The sequence below is a fragment of the Chinchilla lanigera genome, unplaced genomic scaffold (genome assembly GCF_000276665.1).
Source record: "Chinchilla lanigera isolate Chin_1 unplaced genomic scaffold, ChiLan1.0 scaffold00034, whole genome shotgun sequence".
In the NCBI taxonomy this organism is placed as follows: domain Eukaryota; kingdom Metazoa; phylum Chordata; class Mammalia; order Rodentia; family Chinchillidae; genus Chinchilla; species Chinchilla lanigera.
Genome location: NW_004955435.1, coordinates 13,672,431 through 13,697,939, shown reverse-complemented (window position 1 = coordinate 13,697,939; position 25,509 = coordinate 13,672,431). Strand labels below are relative to the sequence as shown.

The window sequence follows — 25,509 nt, the reverse complement described above, 5'->3', positions numbered from 1 at the left end:
AGGACCTTTGGCCCAGCTGATCTCACTTGTCTCAAGCAAACAGTGGCACAAACTGTTCATGGACCTTGATGGAGGAGTTTGGCTTCTAAGGCCCTTTAACCCTCACCTACCTGCTCAGCTCAGCCCTGTAAGGTTGTGGGCAGGAGCTGCACCATAGAACTTCCCAATGGGCAAGGTGTCGAGATGGGCCCTGGCCTCTGTCCAGACACAGAGGTCAGAGTCAGATGGGGCAGGAGTTGCACCATGCTGGTTCTTAGGATTGGCTCCTTTAGGGTCTTCTGGACCTGATTTTTAAAGTCTCAACTCATGAAGACTCTGCTCTCTGAAAATGCTAAGGTAGATTCACACAATTTCCTGAACATTCAGGAAATGGAATAAGAAACAGTTCTTGTTCAGAACTTGTTCCTCGCATTTCCTGTCCGTCATATTTGCAAAAATTGAAGTCTGACAGATGTGGAGTAAGTGGGATTCTCTTTTACAACTGGCAGGAGTGTTGACAAATACAACCACTTTACAGAGCATTTTGGCTGAAGATATCCATACCCTTTGAGAAGTAATTCCACTCTTAAACATATATACCCTAAAGAAACTTGTGCACAGAGACCCCTGCAATGTTTACTGCAGCATTATTACAATCGTGAAAACTGGAAACAATTTAAATGATCATCAACTACAGAATGAATAAATTTTAGTTTATTATCATGATGGAATATTATATAGCAGCAAAAATAGATGTAGTGTATATATGCATTCAAAAGCAATTTAAACAAAAATAAAAGTATATATATATATATATTTGGTAGAATAAGAATATATATTATGGTGCCACTTACATAAAGTTTAAGAGTATACACAAATGCTACATATTGTTTATGGATACACATATGTGTATAACAAATTTTTTTTTGGTACCAGGAATCGAACTCAGGACCTTGTGCTTGCTAGGCCAGTGCCTGTGCCACTGAGCTATATCCCCAACCTGTCAAATTTTAAATAATATATAAGCAGGATAAATCTCAAATTCAGGATAATGGCTGCTACGGTTTAAATATTGGTGTTCTCCCCCAAAATTTGGAGTTGAAATCTAGTATTTGGTGTGATACAGTAAGAGCTGGGGCCTTTAGGAAGTGGTTAAGTCACAAGGGGTCTACTCCCGTAAATGGGATGAGTGTACCTGTTAAAAAGGTTCAGAAGAGTTCACCTGCCCTTCCATCATGTGAAGAACAGCAAGGAAAAGCATTTTTGAAGCAGAAGGTGAGTTCTTACCAGATACCAAGGCTGTTGGTGCAGTGATCTTGACCTTTCCAGACTCTAGGACTGTAAGCAATAACTTTCTATTGCTTACCACCTACCTGGTCTAAAGTACTTTTGTTATAACAGCAGGAGTGGACTAAGACAGTGTTTATCTTTGGAAAGGAAAGTAATGGGATCAGGAAGGGTTATGCGGGCTCTTTAATGGTTTCTATAGTATTTTATTTCTGAGGAATGCTTATTACTAGATATAGGTTTACAGCCTGAGATACTGAATAATTAAAGAGATGTTTTAAAGAGGGTCTGAATCCAGTAGGGAGCAGCGCTGTGCGTTGGAGCCAGTGGCTGACTTCAATGAATCTGTTCCATTTGATCCCTCAGGGATCCCTTAACACCATCAAGAGGCCTATTTGGAGATCTTTGTAATCTCCACGTTGACGAACATCTCCAGAGCATATAGTTCTCCCCAAAAGCTCAAAAACTCAAGTGAACACTGTTGATCATGATTCTAGACAATAACTGAAGCAATTCATAAGAGCAGTTTGCTTTCTTCTCATGGTCACTTACCCAAAAGAAACCAGGTTGCCATATTTTCTTCCTTTTCAGCTGTCTTGTGTTTGCAATGACCCCACAGCCAGCAGCATGGCTGGAGTGTACGTTCACACCTCCAGAGAGTCACCTAGTGCCTCACAGAGTGGGCCTTTGTGGTGCTCATATAGGAACCTCAGGTCGTTCCATCTCAGGATGCCTGGGGCCACTGCGCACTGTGTGGGGGCTGTGGGTGGTATGTACCATGGCCACGGCCACTTTCCAGATATCAGGAGCCTACTCATAGCAACATAGCAGGGGAGTCAGGAGGGACAGGGATTTCAGGCCCTGTTTGACCAAGTTCTTTTGTTATTGTGTGTGAACAGTCTGTGTAAAGAGGTGTGTGTGTGTGTGTGTGTGTGTGTGTGTGTGTGTGTGTGCGCGCGCGCACGCGCGCGCGCCTTTGTACACATGCTAGGTGGAACTGTCAATCACTGTGGCCTCCAGCTAGCCTGCCAAGTTCTGACCCTCAGCCCCCAGGCTGGAGTCTCAGCAGGTCCCTGCTGGCTGTTACTAATCAGCTCACTAGCTGGGGTTATTAACATATATTGCTTGGAGCAAATGAAAAGACATGTTGATTTGCACTTGAAATTTGTTTATCTCCCAGTGGACTGATCCATGCTGGCTCTGTCCAGTGTTCTCTAAGAAGCTACCCTCAAGAAAGTTGGACACCTATCTTTGGAATTCCTGTACCTTCGTTGTACCTATTGTGAAATGTGAACACAGATCCTGCTCGTCTCCCTCAAGGGCTATTGAGAGAATGGAGAGGAAGAGTGAACAGGTTCCATAAGGTTAAATCACTATCCCTGTGGCCTATTACAGTTAGTATAGTAGCAACTTTGTGCCATGGATTATGGTCCAAACTGGCACTTAGGGGAAACTCTCCTTTTGTAGATATCATCTTGGTTCCTACTGTCAGAGATCCGTGAAATGAAAACTCTTCATGAGTAAATGAGTGAATGATGCTCCCTGTACCCACCCCATGTCCCAGCCAAACCTGACCTCCTCCCCATTTCCTCAGGAATGTTCAGAGCTTTTCCAAACCCTTGCTCACATGATTCCCTGTGACTATGATGTCTTACTGGCACACAGTGAAATTCCACCTGCTCCCTAAGGCTTATTTCAGATGTCGCCTCTTTCCTGATGTTTTTTCTGAGTCCACTCAAACTGATGTAATATCCCTCCTCTTGGAACCTGGAGGGCAGAGCTCATGGTCCTTCCCTTACGCACCCCTCCAGGGCCTGGCAGGACACCTGCCACACAGCAGGTGCCAGGTGTATGTTACACCACACGAAACTGACCAGGCTCTTTGGACCTGTCCGTGTTCTCCAGCAGGTGGGAGCCACAGTTCTTACCTTGGGAGTGAACATGTGTAGGATGCCATCAATTGCCCCTCGCAGGAGCAGCCCTCGGACCAGGAAGCAGGCCAGCACCACGTAGGGGAAGAGGGAGCTGAAATACATCACCTGCAGGGTGGACAGGGAGCCAGTATCAGCAGAGCCCTTCTTGCAGCTGGCATGCCCCTCCTTGTTCACAGCGGGCCATAAGAACCTCTTCTGGTATCAGGCAGTGGAAAACAGGGCTAAACCCACCACCCACCCGGCTGTTAGCCCAGGAGGAAGCAGGAACAGGACAAGCTGGAGCCAGCATGGCCGTGCCTGGGGCTTGACTGCCTAAGGACTGGTGGGGTGGGCTAGTGGCTGCCAAGAGGTAAGGGACCCCTGTGCTGTCCTTCCTCATTTTCCCAACAGACCCTTCAGAGAACTTCCCTGTCCTTAGAGCTCCTATGATAGAAGGACATAGACAAAGCCCCAAAGACCATCAGAAAGAGGCCTAGGTCTTGTAGCCTAGACTGCAAACATCTGCTGCTCTGAAACACATCTCGGGGCCACGTGACAAATGGCGTAGAGACCAAGTGGGTGTGTGTTCAGAGCTAACAGACTGAGATCTGACCCTGCCTCTACGACTTACCAACTATGTGGCCTCTCGTTATTTACTTAACCTTACTGTGTCTCCATTTCTGTCTTTCTAAAACAGGTGTAATAACTCCTAATTCATAGGGTTGGGGACAAAGTGTGTGCATATATGTGGCAATCCTGACAAGTGCAGTGAAGCGTCAGCTGTTGGTTTGGCCTCTAGAGCGGGGAGGTCAGCGGCTAGGATGACACCACCGTTCCAGAGCTTAGCTTCCTGCCTCGTCAAGATCAGTGAAGAACCTGGAGCCCCAGTTCCAGCTCTGAGACTGACCGGTTGCTAGATATTAGGCGAGGTCCCTTCACCTTTCTGGCTGTTTCTTCACCTAAGAGTGAGTAGACAGGGCTGCAGGATCTTCCTTATTTCCAGAAATCCATGAATATGGAAAAATGACAAATAAGAAAGGGCCCTTCTTCAGGAGGGACTGGAGCTGTCAGGGGAAGGTGCACGGGGCCCGGCGGCTGCACAGCACCTCAGGGACGGAACCACTGGGGAGCTGAACCACTGGGGAGCTGCCTCCAGGACTCTGAGGCCCCTTCAGTCAGAGCACCCACCTGTGCACACAGCCCTTTAGCTATGGACATGGCAACCTCAAGGTTTTCATCCCAAATCGCTCAGAGCAGCTTACTTGAGGGCTTTGATTGGGAATCTGAGGGCCAGAACTTAGACAGAGGTCCCTGGGCCAATATTTCTACTTTTTCTTCTCATTAATGTCTGCAGAGCAGGCCTGAGTTTTCTGTGCACAGAGGCAGATGGGGCCAGGGCAGTGGTTTCCCAGTGAGCTCACATCACACTTGGAGGGCTGCAATGACCGACACTGCAGCATGCAGCCTCCCATCCCCGGGGGCCAGTCCATTCCTGAGCCATCCGCAGTCCAGTCCACCTGAAGGGCCCTACACTGGTGAATAGGAAATCCAGCCCCAGCCTTCTGCATCTTTCTGCTACCCTCCCCCAACTCACCTTGCCGGAGGACTGGATGCCCTTGACGACAGCCATGCCCACAATGCTCCAGGCCACAAGGAGGCACAGTGTCATCTTCCAGTTGAGGCCTCCACTCTCAGAGATGGAGTTGGAGATGTCCAAAGCCTCTCGGTACCAGAAGTAGGTAGTGGCTGAGCTCTTCTCACACTCTGCCTCCACCACTGAAACCACAGCAAAGTCCCAGGGCCTCAGTGTTGACAGCAGGGGGGAGGGGTGGCGAGGGAGTGCCTCCAGAAGGGGTTGTGCTCATTCTGGACTAGGCATAATCTAGCAGATCCTGGCCAGTCCTGGGCCCATGATGGGACCTGGGGGAGTCTTCAGGACACACATACCTGGCTAAATTCCCACCCATGCCATCTCCTGCCTGTGTCTACCTGTGGAAGGTAGGAAGGGCCAGGTTGAATTGGACTACAGGTCCTTGGGGGAAGGTCCTGAGCTAGGAGTTGGAAATGTGGATTTTTATCCCAGATCACTGGTTAAATGGGTAGCGTGAACATGGGAAAGTGGCTTCAGGACCTCAGTTTTCCCATTTGTGAAGTGGGTTATAATCACCCAGCATTCCGAGGAACTGGCATACAAATTAAGGTCATTCCCAGATAATGTGGTATTAGAATAACACAGAGTAGCTCAGAACACCTAAACAAAAGCCACAACTCCCCATTTTTCCTACTCATCATTTTACCCAGTGCCCTATGAAACCCTGTGGAATAGGCCAAAAAGAGATCAATTGCACTGAGGAAAGGGAAAAGGGGGCTAGGGTTGTTAAAGTGCCCAAGGTGACACAGTGAGTCCATGAATTTCCTAATCTGTGCACCTAATCTGTGTAGACCCCTTCCTGAAATAGGGCGGGCTGGAGTTCCCAACTAGGGTACCTCAGGGTCCCACACTTGCCTGCCACGGTCCCATTCCTGATGACAGGACATTCACTCCAGGGCAGTGGGTACTGAAAAGACTTAAAGAAGTAGAAGATGCTCCACCCGATGATCACATTATAATACAGCCCGACAAAGAGGCAGACCTGAAGACAAGGCCCAGGGCAGGGTTACTGAGACTGCAGGCAATGCCGCCCCACCCCCACTCCAACCAAGGCCAGCAGCACAAGGCAACACCTTAGAACACAGACGTGCAGTGGTAAAGGAACTCAGGAGACCCACAAAAGATTTCTTTGGTTATGAAGGTTTTATCTTTTGAATACTTTTAGACTCCTAAAACGTTAATCCTTTGCAGTTTGAAATTCCTCTAAGATAGCTGAAGTCCTTTCTTGTCATTTCCTAAGGACTCGGGATTCTGAGTGGAGCTGCTCCCAAGACCATTGCAGAAGGTCCTGAGCTAGGAGCAGGTTTTGCCCTTATGGAAAATAGCCCTAGGCAACTGTGCTTTTTGAGATTTTGTGGACTACTGATTTCCTCTGTCCTCCTCTCTCTCAGGATGCTGCTCTCTCTTTGGTAGGATTAGTAGCCTGACTCTAGAAAGAGATCACTTTTCATTTCTTGGAAACACAATGACTAAGCTTGGGAGAATTCTATTTAAAGTAAGAGTACATGGACTCTCAGGGAGGACCCGAGGGGTTTCTTTAAAAGCAATGCTTTATCAGCAGGGACTTGCTGTATCCAATCTGGGTATGGAGAGCTCCCTTGTGGGGGCCTGGCTGTCTCAGGCAGCAGTAGCAGCGATTGCTGGACCACTCTTGTGGGGAGCTGATGGGCTGGTAAGCAGAGATGGGTATCTGAGATGGTCCTCACATCTCCAGAGAACCCTGGTTGAGATGTCCCAGGGCTGCTCTGTGAACATGCCCAGCTTTCCTCCCTTTGCACCAATGGCAAATAGCACATGTTGACTCAGTTTAGGAAATATAGTGACCGTGGCCCTGGAACAGCAACTGTACCAGCTGGCCCAGGTTCCCTCGCCATTCTTGTTTCGGCCCAGAACTCTGGCCTGTCGACCTGGTGATCTGCTCCCCCAGTAGATCCCGTTTCCTACTTAATGTCTGCCCCCAGCCCTGGACTCACAATGCAGCTGGAAAAGCCAATGCCTCCCAGGCGGGGGCACACGTAGTGCCACACACCGATGCTGCCCCGGCGGATCCTCTGGCCCACAGCCAGCTCCAGGAAAAAGAGGGGGATGCCAATGATGATCAGCAGCACCAGGTAGGGCACCAGGTAGGCACCTGTGGGGAGAGGGGAGAGGGGTCAGAGGATGAATGCAACACAACAGCAGAGTGAGGAAGGGTGACAGTATGTCCTGCAGTCTCTGCCACATCTTGGATCAGCTGCACACTGTCCCCACGCCTCCTCTGTGAATAGCCTGGTTCATGCCTGTGACCTACCCCATAATGACCCATCTAGACTCTCCTTCTCTTTGACCCCCTTGACTGCTAAAGGAGGAGTCATTCATGTATCAATGCCTCCTGCTCACCAGACTAGGTTCAGAGACAGACGATACCTCTGTGCCTCTCAGAGATCCACATGTACAAGCAGACAGACACAGTCACCTCGGAAGACCCTCTGTGGGCACCTGTCCACGTTCTTCCCGTTCACAGGGCAGACAGCACAGACCCCGCTCATACACCATCACAGGCCGAGCCTGCCCACATCTGAACCAGATGCTGACACAGCAATCTGGGCAGCTCCGGGGAAGCAGGTTGGAAACCCTCCAAGGAGAGCGGGTCTGACCAGCACTGCCATTAATCCACAGTTAATTGGGAGGAACGGAAGCAAAATTAGCTGTTCAGCAAAGCACAGTCAGAAGGATCATAAAGGATAGAACAGATCTCGCTAAAGATTCCAGATGATAAATTAATCTTGCTGCCTAAATCTCACTGTGGACATCACCTCAATTCTAAGTGACAGGGCATTTAGCAAGAGAATTAAAGCCACATCCAGACACGGGCGAGTGCACCCCACTGAGAGCTGTGCCAGCAACCTAGTCCTGTTAGCAGCGCTCTCAGCCAGTGTCAAACCATGTCAGGCCTGCCCTGCTCACCAGGGCCCTGATGGTCACCCAACACTTCCAAACCAGCCTCACAAGTCAGAGGTCTCCAGAAGCACGCCCAGCCACCTGGAAGCCCCCCTACATGTGCCCAATCTGCCAATGAACACTGGGGATTGGGCATCTCCTGGGCATAAAACCTGGCACTTGGCAACATTCAGATACCTAGTGCAGATCTCCTCTATGCCAGGCAAGGGGAGGGGGCAATACTAGAGTAACAGAAGGCATAGACGCAGGAAGGCAGGACTCTTGGATACACATGAGCAGTATCAGCACTTGCGTGTACCCACTCGTCACAGACTTGTTACCCAGGGCCAACTGACCACACGGATGTCTAAGGAGTGGCTGGGGTCCAATTGGAACTGTCAGGAAAGCCTGCCAGGGGAAGCAACCCACTGAGTCCTATACCAGCATCTAATTCACCACACACACATTCAGTGTATCATTAACAGGCAGCCCCATCATGCTGCTCAACAGAGGGAGGGCCTAAAGGACCACAAGTGTAGACCCTTGGGTCTCTCTTTAACTCAAGTCTTTCATATGGGTGGACATGACCTGCTGTGGGAAGGTAAAAGGAAATAGCCCCATTGGTTTTGTATTTTGTCCAAGGGCACTTGGATGGGGCAAGATGGGCAGGCAGATGGATGTCAAGGTGTTGGCAAAGTAGGCTGGTATAATGGTTGATACTGTGTCAGTTTAAGTCTAGAAGCTTAATGAAGTAACTCAGCAGTTCTACATCTTAGCGAGCAGAGGACATGCCCTTACCGCTCTAGAATGTTGTTCATTGTGTCAACTTGAGAAGTTTAGAAGTTTAACTAAGCAAAGCAGCAGAGGCCCAGGGTCCTCACTGTGTAAACATCCTCATCCTGTACAAGAGGAGGGCACAGAGATGGTGTGAGTGCTACACCTGCCCTGGGACAGGGGGTAGCCTGCTTATAATATAAGGGAGGAAAAGAGGCTTGCTCTCCTCGTTTTTTTGTTGTTGCTTTTGCTGTCTTTTACCGCCTTGAACCATTGCACCTGTGCCATGCCACCCTGCCTTGGAGCCAACTGATTATGGACTGAAACCTCCACAAACTGTGAGCTAAATAAACTTTTACTTCCTTAATTTTGGGTGTCAGGTATTTTGAGAAAAAAGTAGCTAACACAGCTGGCATCTTCTATGGATGCTTCTATCTCCCCACCCCATCAAAGAACTGGGTAGAGACTCCAGGTAGGAGCTGTACAAGAGCGATCCTGTGGCAAAGACTGGACCCTGGCCTCCCACCACTCAGGCCCTGTCCACTTCAGCTGGCCTGCAGGATGCTGACTTTGGCTGCAGGTCTCTTGCCCACACCGAGGTCCAGCTGACCGGAGTGCTCAAGGAGCTGTGTGTAGTCTATGTGTACAGAACTTGTAGTTAAGCACAGGTACTTTTGTACAACAACCCTTGCTAAAATCACTTGGAAATGCATGACCTTCCTCTTCCACTTTACAAAACATACCTTGAGGACACAATTAGATCTCTTTTGATGTTCCAGTAGGCACTGGAGCCTCAGATCTGAACAGCTGGGAACACCACACAGGGAATTAGGAAATTCAGCACAATGTGGCCATAGGCAAGCGGAGTTTGGACTCTGAGATTCCCTGGATCTTGAACAGTTTAGGTCTAGAGTTACACTCTGTGCCTCCCTTCTGGAAAACCCTGAGTTTATTTATGGGGTTTTAAAGACCCTTAGCCCCAGTCTGTTGAGATGTGGGTTAAGAAGGGGCCAAGACCCAGATCCTGAAGCTAGACCTCTCAGGCTTGACTCTTGGCTCTGTAAGTAGTTATATGGCTTAGAGTAAATTACTTGCTTTCTCTGTGCTGTTATTTTATCACTTGTATAAAGAAGAGGATAAAAATATTAGGGTAGCATTGTATGGAACTGATATTTGACCATTTTTGACTTACAGAAATGCCATTTCATATACTTCAAGCCCAATCCTATCACTTAGCACTCTTGTAAGGGGGAAATTAGTTACCTATGGTAAGCACTTGAAGAACATTTGCATCTTTCTAATAAAATAAACACACAAACAAAAAAACCCAAAGAGGATGCTGAAAAAGAAACTGCCAGTAACTGACAGAGCTAAGCAGAGCTCAGAGTTCCCATCCAGAATTAAGCAAAGCATGCTTGGATCATGCATGGCTCTAAACCATGGTGCCAACTCTCAGGCCAACAGCTGTCTCCTTCCTGTGATAAGTTGCCTCCTTCTAAACATTTAAAATGACTTATTATAAAGCCTGTGAGATACGGGATCGTAGCTGGGTGTGGTGGCGCATGCCTGTAATCCCAGCACTCAGGAGGCTGAGGCAGGAGGATTGTTGCAAGTTCGAGACTAATGAGCTCAAGGCCAGCCTGAACTGCATAGTGAGACCCTGTCTCAAAAAAAAAAAAAAAAAAAAAAAAAAGATACAGGATGCTAACAGTACAGATAAAAAGGGACTTCAGGAATCAGAGGACAGAAGAATGAAGGCAGGAACGTGGAACTGTGAGTGCAGCCTCTGAGAGCTGAGCGTGGTTTTCTTCTGGGACTGCTTCTGGCTGTCTGGTGCCATGGTGATTGCCTGGTGATGCTGTGAATAGAGTAGGCAAGAACACTGCTGTGCACATGCGCATGTGACTGTGTGTGTGTGTGTGTGTGTGTCATGGTGGTGGAAAGAGAAACTCTGTGATTCAGCACCAAGTGCCCAGAGAATGCTGATCACCTCAGCCAGAAAAAAGTCAAGTTAAAGGTTCCTAAGTAAGTTTCTAAATGCCATGTGTCCTCCAAACCATTTTGGGTACCTCAGACTCTTCTTAACATCCCACAAGGCATAAGGAAAGCATCCACATGTTTATATCTTGCTTTGGGCTGGTCTTACATCAACACAGTAACCACGCCGAACAGAACCAAAAGCTCTGGCTGGCAGTTACTTACAGAAAAATTTTAAAAAGACCTTTCAAGCAAGGCGACCATGTGGCAAATATACTGTGTGAGGATAGAAAGATGGTATAACTTGTCCCCAAGAGCTCAGGTGGGCAGTATCCCACCCTATCCTTCAACAAAAACTGGGAAGGAAAAGAAGTCTCAGTCAGGCCTTGCCTTTTGAAAGAGGCAGAGAATGTGCCCAGGAAAGGGGGGCAAGGGCCCTGAATCGGGTTGTGTCTTCTGGAGGGGGTGCATGGAGAGAATTTCTGGAGCAGGGAGACACGTGGGGTTAAAATCATGGCAAAGTTTTGGGGCTGGAGTGTGGTGGTCTGAGGGCAGGGAACTCAGGAGCCAGAAAATTTCCTGCTAGTTGGGTTTCTCAGAGCAGAGGTCTGGGATTGGAAATGTCATTGTTTCCAGGCTAGTGGGTGTTTGTTTTTCTTCAATAACTTGTCCCATGTTTGAAAGCAGGCCGCCTTTGGAAAATTCTAGGCTTCCAAAGGTGTTAGGTGTTAGAAAGGCAATGCTGGAGGGCTTCTCCTTGTCCTGGGGGCCAAAGTGGTGGCGGTGGTGGTCTGGCACCTGACACAGCGAGATCCTTAAGAGGAACCTGTACCCAGGCACAGCATGAGGCCCCCACGGGGAAGGCAGTGGGTGTGCTGTGAAATGCCCAGGCTCCAGCCAGGCGGTCCAGGTTGAGCCCTGATTTTGTCACTTGCTGAACTCTTGGTCACACATGACCCTGAACAAGTCGCCTAACTAATCTGTGCCTCACTTTTGCATCTCTAAAGTGAGGATGGTGATGGCTCCTCCTCTACATAAGGGTGATGGGGGGATTCAGTGGTTGGACCACATGAAAGTGTTGCTTCAGTTGTTCCCTGATGCTCAAGCAACAGCATTTGAGGTCTTTGGGTCTAATTTCCCTTACGTGTTTAGAATAGGGCCAACACCCAGTAAGCATTTGATAATAATGGCCAACAGCTGCTCGCTACTATGAGTTGGGTTCTGCGTACAGCTCGTTGAATCCTTCTGGTTATCCTGTGAAGAGGAATGATTATCATCACCATTTTATGGAGGAGGCACAGAGAGACAGGTTAAGCCCCTTGGACTAGGTCCCAAAGCTGACTGGCCAGGCTGGGATCTGCGCCCAGGCACTCTGGGTGCACCGCCCACAGTCTCATCATCAGGGCCCACACCTCTAGAGAGGCATTAGCCACCATCATGACTATTCTGTTGGTCTTACTCTGGAATCTTACGCTCCCACTTATGTAAGCTACCTCAGCAAAAGAGTGCTCCTTTTCACCCCCAAGCCCAGCCCATTTTCAGGACACCCATTTGCAATCAGGGCTACCTCTTACCCCCTCCATTTTTCTGGCACAGGTAGGGGAACCTCCAGATGTTCCCGAGGCCCACGGAGAAGCCAATCTGGGCCAGGATGTACTGCAGCTTGCTATTCCAGGCTGGCCGGTCCTCTGCGTCCAGCTCCTCCTCTGCAGCCTTCTGCTTGCCACCTGACTCACCAGCTACATTCAGTGCACTTTGCTTATAGTCCACGGGCTCCTCGAGGGCCAGCAGATCAGCCACAGACTCAGTGACATGCTCGTTGCTGTGCTCACGCTGAGTCACCTTGCTGTTCTTCGGCATGGGTGCCACTGGGGCCGTGCAGCCCTGCTCCCCAGCACACAGAGAAGGTGGCACTGAGCCGCTGTCAGGTTTTTCTCATCCAGTGACCTGTAAAACCAGGCGGGAAGGAGAGCATTAGCTGAGCTCCCCAGGGAACTGGGGAGCCCAGAGTAGACATAACTCAGATCAACTCCCTGTGCGCACTCTGAGGCTGTCAGGGGCCTCAAATGTTCACCCCTCATCCCCCTTCCCCATCAAGGTGCCCACTGAGGAGCTCAGAGTCTACACACTTGGTTTTCCCAGAGTCCTTCCCTGAGAATCATCAGAAAGGTAAACCTAATGGGGGTAAAACCATAATATACCAAACCCACCAAGATATTACTCTCTTCTGTACTGCAGAAACTAGAATATTAAAAACTCTTTGGAGATCCCCTTAGCTTTCCCCTTCCAGGGTGGCCATGACTGTGGCCAAGACCCCCTTCCCTTGCCTTGTGTTCTATTCAGCCAAAACTACCTGGCGGGCTCCTTCTCAAGGGTCTTTCTATTCAAAATGCTCTCCAAGAGCCAGTAATATCACCAGGAACTTGATAGAAATTCCTAACTTCAAGCCTAACTTAGGCCTGCTGAAACATTTTTGGCATTTTTATAGGATTTCTAGGTGGTTCAGTAGATCGTCAGCATTTATAGCCCCCAGCCCCGCCCCCAAGTCTCCCCCTGCCCCATATCCCACAAAGAAAAAAGCTCTAGAGCCCTCACTGTGGGGCCTTTGGACACTAGCTATTGAGGCCCTTTTATTTCTCTGGCAGGAGCTGCTAAGCAGGCTCAGCTAAGGCTTCTGGCACCACAGCCTAGACGTGTTTGCTCAGTGCCAAAAATCCCGGGTTATTGCTCTGCACTGACATTATCTGAGGGCCACTGCAGCCAAGAGCTGGTTCTCCATCCTTCAGCGACAGTTTTACAGCAGATAACGTCTGCACAACATGGGCAGGGGAGGCGAAGCCCTTCCCTGCTCCTGCCAGGCCTCATTTATCTTTCACGCTTTCCCTTAAAGAAAGAAAGCACCAAAAAAATGAATTCTTTGAAGAAGCCTTCTATGCTGTTATATTTCAAAGCACCTCCTCATTAAGGGGAGGTTGGAGGATTTAAAATTAAACACACACACCCCAGCCTGCAGTTGCCCTGCATCTTTCTAGGGATGTAAATTAGCCAGCTCTGTAATTACTTTATTAAAGTAACGAGCTGTCTCTGGAAGCTGGATTTGCTGTGAGTTCTCCTCTTCATATGTCTGGCCACTTAAACAGCACAGGGAAGGTTGGTGCGCAGCAGAAGGGCACAGGACTGCCCTTTCTGCTGGCCTGGACCCAGACAGGCCTCCTTGCTGACTCCAGCAAAGACATGGCCTTCTAGGGGACCTGGTCGCCCAGGTCCTATTACACAGGTGATGAAGCTATGAGGCCTAGCAAGTGGGGTGACTGTCCGTGCTGGTCTGTGGAACTCCCTCCCCTGCCCAGGCCATGGACCACATTAGCGGGTGACACTTCCTGGTTCTCCTCATCCAAGGGCACCAGTGAGTCTTTTCCAGCTGTCCCCTCTCACCCCAGGAAGAGTCAGATCTTATGCTTGGGAGGAACTTGGACAGAGTCTACCTGTCTAAAGACCTTAGAATTCCCCACAAGGAGCTGTTGGGAAGGCTGGATATGTATGGAGAAGACACTTTACAATATGTCACCAGAATTCCACTCTCCTGGAGGGTGCCCCAAGGTGCCACTTGACTGTCTACAGGCCTCTCAGCTTCCCTCTAGTCTTGCTATATTCCTCATGGTACCCCAAGTGAAGGCCACCCCAAAAGTTGTGCCTGGGTTATCAGGGTGAGCACTCTCTCCCCATGCACACACAGCAGGCCACCGACCCGGGCACTCAAAGGGAGTAAACCTAAGCGATATCCAAGAGCTGCTTGTCTGGACACCCTATCCTCCCCACAGCTCACAATGAGAGCTTTTACTAAAGGCTAGAACCAAGAAGTGTTGGGGTCCCTTTACAGACCAAAGTTGCTCAGGTGCCATGGCTCAGAGCCGCTCTCCTGCTATTCTGCCTAGAACAAGATTTTATCAGAACAATCTGCAGTGCATTAGAACTGATTTGCTGATCATAAAACCATGACTGGAGAGAAACAAGGGAAATTCCTGCCAGTCTGTAGACGCTACGTGTGTGTGTGTGTATGTGTGTGTGCGTGTATTTTGCTAGGGATGCACTCCACCGCTGAGCCACACCTTCAGCACCGGAATTTATCCTGATGCTGACCAATTGGAGCACATGTCTCTCCATAAATAGCCCAGTGAATGGCAGCACTAGTCACCCACACGGGAAAGGGCTGGGGGAAAAGAGCACTACTCTAGATTAGAAGGACTCAAGGACAAAATTAGCACATTCTGTAAAAGCAAGAGAATGACAGCTATAGCAGCATCCTGGCAACCATAGGGCCATGCTCAGAGCTGCATGAGCTTCTGGCTTCTCCTCACGACATCACTGACGCACAGTAGCAGACTTCATTGCAGGGCGGGGCTTAGGGACCTCCATGCCAGTGGATTCACAAGACCCAAAGTGCTGGCCCAATCATGCAAACTGAGGCACTGGGCTGTGATCTTGTCTAGGAAGTTCTGTGCCCAGTGACTATGCTCAGCAGTGGAGCCAGATTTTGAGAAATTAAAGCTTCAGGGACCCTAAGAATTGCCTGACTCAACAGTCTCATTTTATACATGTGGAAATTGAGGCTCAGGGACAAAAAGTGAACTGTTCAAAACGACTCAGGTCCTTCTGACACCCTGACCAGAGACCCATCTAGGGAGAAACTCCCACTGAATCAGGCTCAGGAGAGATGGGGGACACAGGAAGAAGGCAATTGGGTGTATAGGGGATGGGCTTCAAAGTCAGACAGGGTTGAGTTTGAGAGTCCCCATTTAATTCACCCACCCACTCAATAGCTCACTCGCCCACCTGACATACATTTGGAGTGCCTCCTGTATACAGGACTGCTCTGGGGGTGAAGAATACAGCAGTGAACAAAATGAGCCAAGTGTTTCCTCTTGTAGAGTTCATATTTCTTGTGGGATGGTCAGATGCTAAAAAAGCATAAATGTTGAATGTGCTAAGAGAAAAAACACAGGAAGGGCAGAGCAAGCTGGCAAGCTGCTCCCTCACACTGGGGTAGGGTGCTGGGGGAGTCAGGAACCGTGTCTTGGTGACACTGGAGTGCAGGCCTGAATGAGAGGAGAGTGTAGGCAGAGGGAAGATCAGACATATGGTCCAGAAAGAAACCAGGAACAGCAAGGAGGGCAGAATGAGAGAGAGAGGGGAGAAGGCCAGAGGACAGTGAAGAGGGAGGACTTGGCCACACACCAACTGTGTGCCCCTGGACAAAGCACGTTAATGACATGAGCACCAGTCCCCTCTGAGTTAAGTAGTTCTAAAGACAGGTCTCCTCGCCCAGGGAAAGTGTTAGGAGGAGCCAGTGAGTTGCCACGAAGAGGTGCCCAGCACAGACCATGGCACACAAGCAGGACCCAGAGAGGGACTCCTGCAACCAGGCCTTATTTCCCTTTATACATTTAAAACAGGCGCGTCCTCACGTCTACATTTGGTTACATAAATCTACTCTTCTCCGTAAGGCCCAGAGTGAGTTCAAAGTGGGAGTGGAGGTAGGCAGTAGAGGGAAGCATTCTGCTACGGTTCAGAGACGCCCACTTTCATTGGTGAGAACGGGCATCCTCCAGAGACTACTGGCCAGCACCCCATGGAATCCTGTCACTTACAACCCCTGGTGGCCAAAGGAGCTAGGTAAAACTCATGCAACTCCAGGTGGGTCCAAAAGTGGAACAATACTATTAATTAAAAACCAGGGGAAACAACCCAAGTGCCCATAGATAAAAGAAAATGCAGTCCTTTTATACAGTGGAGTACTAATCTACCATAAAGAAGGATAAACTTGAGACATTTCTAGGTAAATGGATGCACCTTGAGACCATATAGTCTTAAGTCACATAAATCAGACACATATGTTCAAACACTGAATGGTTTCTCTAGTGTGAGAAACAGTGTAAGGACGGACCAAAATGTGTAACAGATATTGTGAAATAGGAAGGAAACATTCAAATGGGAAGGGGGACTGGTGGAGGGAGGAAGGAAGGGAAAAGGAAAAAGGAAAAAATGGAAACAAAACCTTTGTAATAAGGAGGAGAAGAGTGGTTGAAGGGTGGGGGGGTTGGGAAAAAAAGAAGAATCAAGATATATCCTGGGGGCTGGGGATTTAGCTCAGCGGCAAAGCGCCTGCCTGGCAAGCGCAAGGTCGTGAGTTCGGTTCCCGGTACCGGAGAAAAACCAAAAAAAAAAAAGATATATCCTGTACAGGTACAAATTCCATATGGTGAATGTTATCAATATGTATATCTAAAATGTATCAATAAAAATTAATTTTAAAAAAGGAAATTCCATCAAAAAAATAAACCTCACTTGAAAAGTTTAGCATTATTATTGGTGTTGTCATTAACGTAACTCATGCATAGAACAGTGGTACCTCGGTTCACAAACTTAATTTATTTTATGATTTTGGGGAAGACGGCCATGTTTGTGTTTGTGTGGGGAAGATGGCTAAAGTTGTGTTTGTCATCCAGTGTGGAGTTTGTGAATAGAAGCAAATTCTTGTTGAAGTGTTTGTGAACTGAGGTTATTATTGTATTTCTAATCACTTAAAATAATTTTTTAAAAATTAGAAACGTTTTTACATACTCTACTGGTACAGTATGAGGTGATGATTCTGGAGTTATTTGGTCTGGGTCCAAACCCCAGCTTCACTGTGTACTAGCTGTGTCCTCGGTATCCTCATCTGTCACAGGAGGGTGCCCATACTGCCCGCTCCCAACATTACGCAGGGCCCAGGGCCACTGGCCCCATGAGACGCACATGAATGCTGTCTTTTCTTCAGGATTTTTTTGAATTCACACTCAGTACAGAGAAGTGAGCTGGCTGAGCTGGCAGCTGCTGCCAGTCCAGGGTACACATATGGAAGCCCTGAGACCCAGAGTGGCACAGTCACCCTGCTCCTGTGCCCTTTAAATTCCCTACAGTGAAAGTCTTCTTTAAAGGGGAGGTGACAGCAGCAACTGGAACAACCTTCCCTCTTCCTGATCCTCCTCGCCAGTTCCTAAGCCTGGAGTTCACATGCTGGTGAAGGGCCAGCTTTCAGACCAGGGCATGGGAATCCGAAGAGTCCCCAGCCAACCACTCCAAAGCACAGCCTGGAACAAGTGCTAGGATCAGGGTGGGACCCAGAGGGGGCAATTCCTCTCTGCCCTGCCTTGTATCCCACTGAGCCAGCCATTGTCCAGGCATCAGCCAGCTGTACAAACTGCCCTGGACCTCCCTTTCCACATGAGTAAAATGGGACATATGCTGGCAGCACCAGCATATGTCCAATGAGTGTCCCTCCTGCATGGGGCTGAGAGCAAGATATGACCTGCCCCAGGCGCTAGTTCTGCCACTCTGTGTCAGCTGGGAGTTCTCTGGGGTGTCGTGGGGATGGGTTGACAGCCAACCCAGCCGTACTTTAATTATCCCTGGTAGTAGATGGGGTGGGTTATAACGTTGCTTTCACAAGTGAAGCATCAGATGATGAAGCTCCATGCACTGTCTGAAAGGAAAGCCTCAATTACTTAAGGCACAACACAGAGGGGTACAAGTGCCGAGCGAGCCCTCCACGCCAGCTTGTCACTTAGCAACCCGTGCTGCTTACAGCTCAGAATAGCTCCTGTAAGAGAAGCAGGACTGAGCAGTGAACTGTGAATCCTCTTAAAAGGGAAAAAAAAAAATAGTGGGACTAGCAGACAGACAGGTAAAAATATCTCTTCTCAGAGTGCTGACGGCTCCACAACAATTTTTCAAGCACAGCATCTGGCAATTAGCTAGAAGGGTGAGGGGTGTCTGTGTGCATACTGCACATACGGCCCTGCCTGGAGCCCTCCACCCTGCAGTAGCTGAAGTGGGGGAGAGGGGCCCTTCTGCAATGCTGAGCCCATCTCGTTAGAGCACCTGCCTCTGCCTCTGGGGCGTCTCTTGCTTAGAGAGGTTGCACCAGGTCACTTAAGGGACAAACTTCCCAGAGGAGAGGTGTGGAAAAGCCACCATCTTTGGGAAGGCAGGCAGTCCGTGTCACCCCAGGGTGTGCCTGACTCTGCTACCCTCAGGTCTGCGGCTGTGGGGAGAGTGCTGTGACCAAGCACATCCTCAGAGAGAAGTCTGCACGCTGAGGCAGACTGGAAGAGCCTTTCAGAGCAGCAGAGCCAGCCCCCAGACTGCAAGCCCAAGGTCTGGTTCAGGAATACCTGGTGCTGTGTAGGAAGCGTGCTCAGGTCCCCTTCCCTCCGAGAACACTGGAGCTTCCTGATTCCCTGTGACAAGAGGCTGTGCCCCAACAGTCCTCCTAATTACCTCAGAGCCTCTGGGCTTCCACCGAGCCCAAAACAGGTCGGACTGTTATCAGAGACACAAACTGCCCTCCAAATTATGTTTAACTGTTTCATTGAAACCTGTTGTCTGAGCCAACTTCTCCTAACAAGGCCTGGCCATAGCTGGGTGGCTGCCCTCCTTGGACTTTCCCAAGGCACAAAGGCAGGAGCCAGTATCATTTTTTATCTCTCCCTCCTTTACTCCGTGCAAGTGTCAGAAAGTCCTGCTGGTATGTTCAGCTCTGACCTCTCCCCACCCTTTGTGCTCTGGTGCACGCCTGCAGCAGATTCCCAATTCACTTGTCCAAGCCTCCCGACATGCTGCTGTCAGGGTTGCCTGTGGAAATGCCACACTGCCCCACTCCCGCTGCCCACCAGCGTGCCCGGGCTCTTTCCAAGGTATTTGGCCCCCTCCATCTCTCTAGCTTCGGCTTCCACTTCCTTCCCAGCCCACTCGCCACTCCTTCCGCACAAACCCTCCCCATGCTCTGCCTCCTGAAGCCTTTGAGTCTATGGCCTGGCCTCTGTGACGCATTAATGCTCCTTCTCTGCCTTGTCAGCGCGGTCCTCCTAAGACCATTTTATGCTTTCACCAGCTGGCTGTCTGGTGTAACGAGCTGTTTACATGCCTGGTTCTTTTCCAAACAGAAAGCTCTTTGAAGGCAGGAACCAAGGTATATTCAGCTTCATGTCCACTGTCACCACTCCCTGCCCAGTCAGTACCTGGCACACACCGGATATCCTACAGGTTTCTGTGAGTGGAGCACGGTATTTATAGACGTGCTGCGGTCCCGCCTTCCCACCCTCTGAGAATAACCTGCTTCTCATGTTGAAACCCTAACTGCTACCTGCACCTCTGAAACAAAGAGGCAGGGGTGAAAGGAGAACAGAGCTGACTAAAGAGATAATGAAACCTACTAGAGGTCCGTCTGCCCCAGCTGGGGAGTCTAATCAAGTGCAGCTCTCAGCAGATGTGGGGAGGGCCCCAGGATTTGGAAGCCAGCTTTCTGCTCCTTATTCATCTGTAAAATATGAAACATCGCTTACCTACCAACTGCATCTGGTTACCACATGGATCAAAGGAGCAAGAGAAAGAACAGCCCATTGAGAAGTCCCATAAACACAGTGGCAAATGTCTGACTCCACTTCACAGACCTGTCAGGTTCATGTTTTGTTCTCCCACTTCACCCCTTATTTGACAAGGTCAGATTCTGCTGTCTTTCTATTATATATGCTCAGAAAATAGGAAACGAATGAATGAATCCGATGAGTACATGGATAAATACTGCAGTTGGAACTCCCTAATTTTTTTACAATCTGGGTGACTTTTGCAGCTTCTAACTTTTTTCCATTTTCTCATACAATATTCTGATCCCAAGAACATGTCATGCCCCAAAGCTGCTCCAAGTGAATTTTTTTGATTTGGGTTTTTGAGACAGGATCTTTCTATGCAGATCAGGCTGGCTGGAACTCACTATGTAACCCAAGCTGGCCTCAAACTCACAGTAGTCCTCCTACCTCAGCCTCTCTAATGCTGGGATTACAGATATCCACCACTATGCCTGACCAAGTGACATTTTAAAAACTAAAATACACTTGAGAAGCCTGAGCATCATTCAATCATTATTACTCTTACTACTATCTCTTTTAGATGAATCAGGATTTGTGCTCCACCTTTCCCACTTTGTACACAGATCTATCCTCACCTTGGAGAAACAAACTGAGTGGTCACACTGTGGCACTTAGCACATCACTGGACTGGTGGGATCGTTCCCAACGACAGATCAGGCCAAGGAGCCAACGGGACCTTCTGCAGCACCCCGCCCCCCTCTTCTGTTGCATTTGCTGAGTATGTTCTCTCTGGTTAATATTTTGTTTTTCTAGTGAAGGATAAGAAGCAAGAAAAAAGGGCAGATGGTCCAGAGGAGGAGGAACTGGCACTGGAAAATGTGGGTGTGGCCAGCGCAAACAAGATCTTTTGGTTCTGTTTTGCCATTTCACGTGAGGCAGGTTGCTCAGTATTGAAGCAAAGGCCTCACAGTGCTCTCCCCTGCCCACCATGCATTCCCCTTATAATAGAATTCAGTGCTGAGGGGTCTACTGGGGAGCTCTTGGTAGGGTGGGCTGCGGCAAGCACAACAATGATAACAACAGCATGCAGACCACACTACTTGAGAATCATCTCTGGGGCAGTCAATGTGCTTAACACCCTACAGCTGTTACCTCCTTTAACTCCACCAATAATTGTGGCAGGTAATTACCACTATCATTGCCATTTCACAGATGAAGGAGTAGAGGCTCTGAGGGATTCACTGCTTAGATTTCATTGAACTCCAGATCCTTTGTTGCTGGCACTTCCTTGAACTTAGCAGAAAGGGTCAATGGAAGGTTTTCAGCGCACAGGTTAACCTTTCACAGACCAGCTTCCTTGGGTGGGGGTGGCGGTTGCTGAGGATGGAAATAGGGCCCAATACATGCTAGCCAAGAGCTTTACCACTGGGCTGTGTCCTCAAGCCCCAAACTGCCATTTTGAAATGGCCATTAATTGCACACCGTATCTTGATTTTAAGGTGTGACAATGTGCAAAAATACGTCTTCTGGAATTGGTGAACTAAGGTAACTCATTTGTGGCCAATGATTCAAAAGTAGCCCTTGACCTGACTCTCAATCTTGCCACCTCATAGACAGCTCATGAGGTTTTTAGCTAAAAACAAAACAAAACAGAAAACCCTGACTTTGTGTCCTGCTCTGCCATTTACCAGGAAAGTCTCTGGGAAAGTATACAAGCCCTCTTGGTTTTAGTTCCAGACCTAACAAGATGAGGAAAATTCCTCCTACCTCAGTATAAAAGAACATAACCTAAGGGTTGTGCTCAGCTAAGGCCAAACCCTCAGGGGGCATTCCATAAACCAGCACCAGTAGCCCCTCCAGGTGAGGAGATGGCGGAATTGGGCTCCACCATAAATCCAGGCACATCCATCCACTGAACCACAGTGCCCTGGAACAGGCAACAGAACCCCAAGGACTCAGTGGGCCGGCAAGGATGCAGATGCTCCATACATCAAATGACTTCCACTTTCCTCTTTTTTTTTTTTTTTTGGTACCCTGAATCAAACTCAGGACCTTGCACTTGCCAGGCAGGCACTTATGCCACTGAGCTATATCCCCAGCCTCCATTTCCCTCTTGGGCCAGAAGCTAAAACCAAGAGAGCTTATATACTTTCCCACAGACCCACCTGGTAAATGGCAAAGCAACTCAGGGGTCAGTAAATTAGAGACATTGCTGAAATGTGGGTTTTTAAATATTCCGTTCTCTCTTTTCCCCTCTATCTCTGTCCCTCATTACTTCCTTTAACAAATATTTACTGCACACTATATGCAGGCCCTGGTCTACTACAGCAGACAACAGAAAAAAACAATGCTCTGGCCCTATGGAATTTCTATCCTATTGTAGAAGGAAAAATAAAAATCAGACATGTCCATGATTTATCATGTATGTATAGACAGATACTGCATCCACAGCACATATAAATGTATCAAGTTATATAGATCATAGATAGATAAATATCACAGCATAAGGACAGAGATGCTATAACATACAGGGGGTAAGGAAGCACACTTAGTAAGGACACAGTGACTGAGTAGAGTGACAGAATGAGCTATGTGGATAACCTGGGAAAGCTTTTAGGACAGAGAAAACAGGAAGTGCAAAGGTCCTTAGCCAGGGTCAGCTCATGTGGTAGACGCAAGGAACAGAAAAAAGAACTACATTCCTACAGCACCCCAAGCAAGGGAAGTAGGGGGTCTGAGGTAGGAAGGCACTAGGGTCCTATATGAGTGTCCAGGACTCAAGGCTATAGAGGAGTTAGGATTTTCTTTTGAGGACAATGGGAAGCTCTTGGATGTGGCCCAGCTATTTTTAAAGGGATCACCAGCTGCCTGTAGTTGAGCAAGGGAAGAAATGATGGTGACCTGAGTCGGGATACTGGATGAGGATTAGGTTGTGGAGAGAGAGGGAAAGGCATAGAGGGTCCCAGACAGATAGAGGACCAATTTCTTTTTTTAAAAAAATTACAACAATCAGATAGAAAGCAAAAGCCCAGGAGCAATGAGTAAAGACCCCACTCCCTATTTTCTCATCCACGGAGGGGAGGTGTTCAAGGTGGTGACAGAGGGTCCTCATAGCACCCACCCAAGTCTTCTGATATAGATTTTCTTGAAGCTATTTTCTCGTGTCTCTGAGACAGAAGGAACCAAGGGCGTCCAATTACCTGAGTTGTCCAACAGACTGCTGAAGAGCACTTGAAGGAATAGTGATCAGAAACCCTTAATTACAGTCCCCACATGATGTCTCTTTCCTGAGAACAAGGAGGGTTTTCATCTCCTTGCCAGCCTCGAGGGCAGCTTTGGGGGAGGGCTGGGCAGGAAAGCACTCTTATTGGGAGCGAGTCTCAGCAAAGGCCTACCATGCTTATACATGTTATTTATCCTCCCAAGAACTTGAGATAAAATATAATCCTCATGTTGCAGATAAAGAACCTTTAACTATCAAGCACAATATTACCCAGCCATGAGTGCAAGAATGAGGATTTAAATGGTGATCTTCCAAACTCTGTAGTCCATGTTCTTTCTGATATACTGGTGCTTTCCAAATGTTTATATGTTATGACATACAAAGAAAAAACGTTTGTGTAGCACACTGGGAGAAACTGCCACACCGAGGAGGCTTCACCACTCTAGCTAGGTCATCTCATGTACTCCAACGGATGCAGGCATCATCATTTCTCAGTCAAATGCCACCCATCCGTGAGACTGGTTAGGAGGTTCTATAATATACCATACTGCCTTGCAAAACACACAGCTGAATCTTATTTAGAAATTCAGCATTGGAACGAGCCCGTCTTCTACCATCCATTATTTCCTGAGGTCAGGTGCTTCCTCACTCAGCTAGGTCCTTTCCCAAAACTAATGACATAATGTACTTGGGGAGATTCCCTCAAGGAATCTAAAGCACTCCCCAAATTACAAGCAGGCGGACGGCCTCAGTACTGTGGCAGGACCGTGGACAGCGCCCGTGGACTGGCTATTCTGGGAGCCGGTCAGGTTGACCAGCACAGAAACGTCTACTCTTCTTCCTTTCGATCCTGGGAAGAGGTCCACCTCAGCAGCAAATACTCACCTGCTGGACTCACCTCACTGGGTTATGTTCACACATCTTGCAAGGCAGCTTTAGCAAACAGCACTCTTGCCCTGTACATGGGATTTAAAACCACAGGCGTGCAGGAGTCTTACAAATACAAAGGAAAATGCAACCAGGAGGATTTAGGGGTGTGGACCAATGAGTTCTATTTGCAAATGAAAGGATAGGGGGTAAATTAGTAGTGCACAGAATCCAGCAGAAATTCTAATTAAACCAGTAATTAGAAATGATGGAGTAGAGCAAGAGGCAACTTGTTATCTTCAGATAGCTGCTGGGCAGGCTCTGGAAAGCAGCATGGCAGATCAGCAGGACCAATGCTGCTGAGGAGATGACCCTAGGGGCTGGGGCTGAGGCATTTGTTCCTCTGGCCCTGACCATGCCTTACTCCCACCGCACTAGACCCACAGAACAAACAGGGCATTCACCTTCAACTCCCACATCGAGGACTCAGGTGGCCTTAGACTCACCTAACTCAGAATTATTCCCTGGTTCTGAACATAAGAATAATTTAGTACAGCAGTTTATACTGCATCTGAGCTTATGTTCTCACATGCGAGTTTTCTGTACGCAGCAAACATTTAACTATATATTTTTAAATCAGCAGATTTGGCCATAGGTAAATATTTTAATAGAGAAGGATAGAGAAAAGGATAGAGAAAATTACCGAAGGACTGCAAATACAAAATGGCTGCCTCTGAAGCAAGAGTTCATGGGAAGCCCTCTTTGTCTATAAAGGTTGGGGAACATTAATGGTTACATTCCAGTAATCTACCCTCATTTACAGGAACTTCTCCGCTGGGATTTCGGGTGGTGTGGAGATCGCAGGCAGGCTGGGGTAGCAGGGGCCTGTTCCTCCAGGGTAGGCAATTTTTGAGTGAGAGAGGAGATAGGCAGGCAGAAGGAATCAGATGCCAGATTTCCCAAAACAGCCAAGGACACAAGCAGCAGAGTCCCAGGGATGAGGAGCATGGGGTCTCCATGGGACAAGACCAGCAGCATTTCCCTCTGAGCAGCCCCTGCCAGCAGCTACTGTAAATCATCTCAGAGTATTCACAGTTTTGTGCTGGGTTCTGGGGCCTCATCAAATCCCTCACACACACTGTCCAGCAAGAAACCTAGACATACCAGAGCTTATCAGCCACTGGCCATCTTCAATTCTGCAGATGCAGAAATTCTCAGGGCAGCATCCACTCTTTTCTGACTCTTTTCTCCCTGCTATAGTCACCAATCCTTAACTTGGACAAACTTCAGGGGAATGAAGTCTGTGATACCAGGAGTCAAGAATAGAAAAACAGGGACACGACAATAAAACCCAACATGGAGTGGGGATCGCTTCCTGAATTCCAACCCACCTGGGGTCAAAAGCCATATTCCCCCAACACTTAGAAGTTTGCATCTGTTCAATTTCCATCAATTTTCCATAGGTTAAGGTCCATTTCCTTCTTTCTCAGGGCACTAGCTTAAAGAATGAAA

At 48.4% G+C, this 25,509-nt stretch overlaps 1 protein-coding gene across 2 annotated transcripts in view; it reads right to left on the bottom strand.

Annotated features, from left to right (window-relative positions):
- The window catches only part of Slc6a17 (solute carrier family 6 (neutral amino acid transporter), member 17), a 48,712-nt gene that overhangs the window by 19,462 nt on the left and 3,741 nt on the right, over positions 1-25,509 (bottom strand). The window contains exons 2-6 of one of the 2 annotated variants that reach the window (XM_005388913.2): positions 12,075-12,447; positions 6,804-6,961; positions 5,686-5,812; positions 4,774-4,955; positions 3,195-3,305 (exon numbers count right to left, since the gene is read on the bottom strand). In XM_005388913.2, coding sequence (XP_005388970.1) covers positions 3,195-3,305; positions 4,774-4,955; positions 5,686-5,812; positions 6,804-6,961; positions 12,075-12,360 — 864 coding nt within the window. In that variant the 5' untranslated portion in view covers positions 12,361-12,447. Of the gene's footprint in view, positions 1-3,194; positions 3,306-4,773; positions 4,956-5,685; positions 5,813-6,803; positions 6,962-12,074; positions 12,448-25,509 lie in introns of those variants that run through there. The other variant, XM_013516399.1, reaches the window with a different exon arrangement.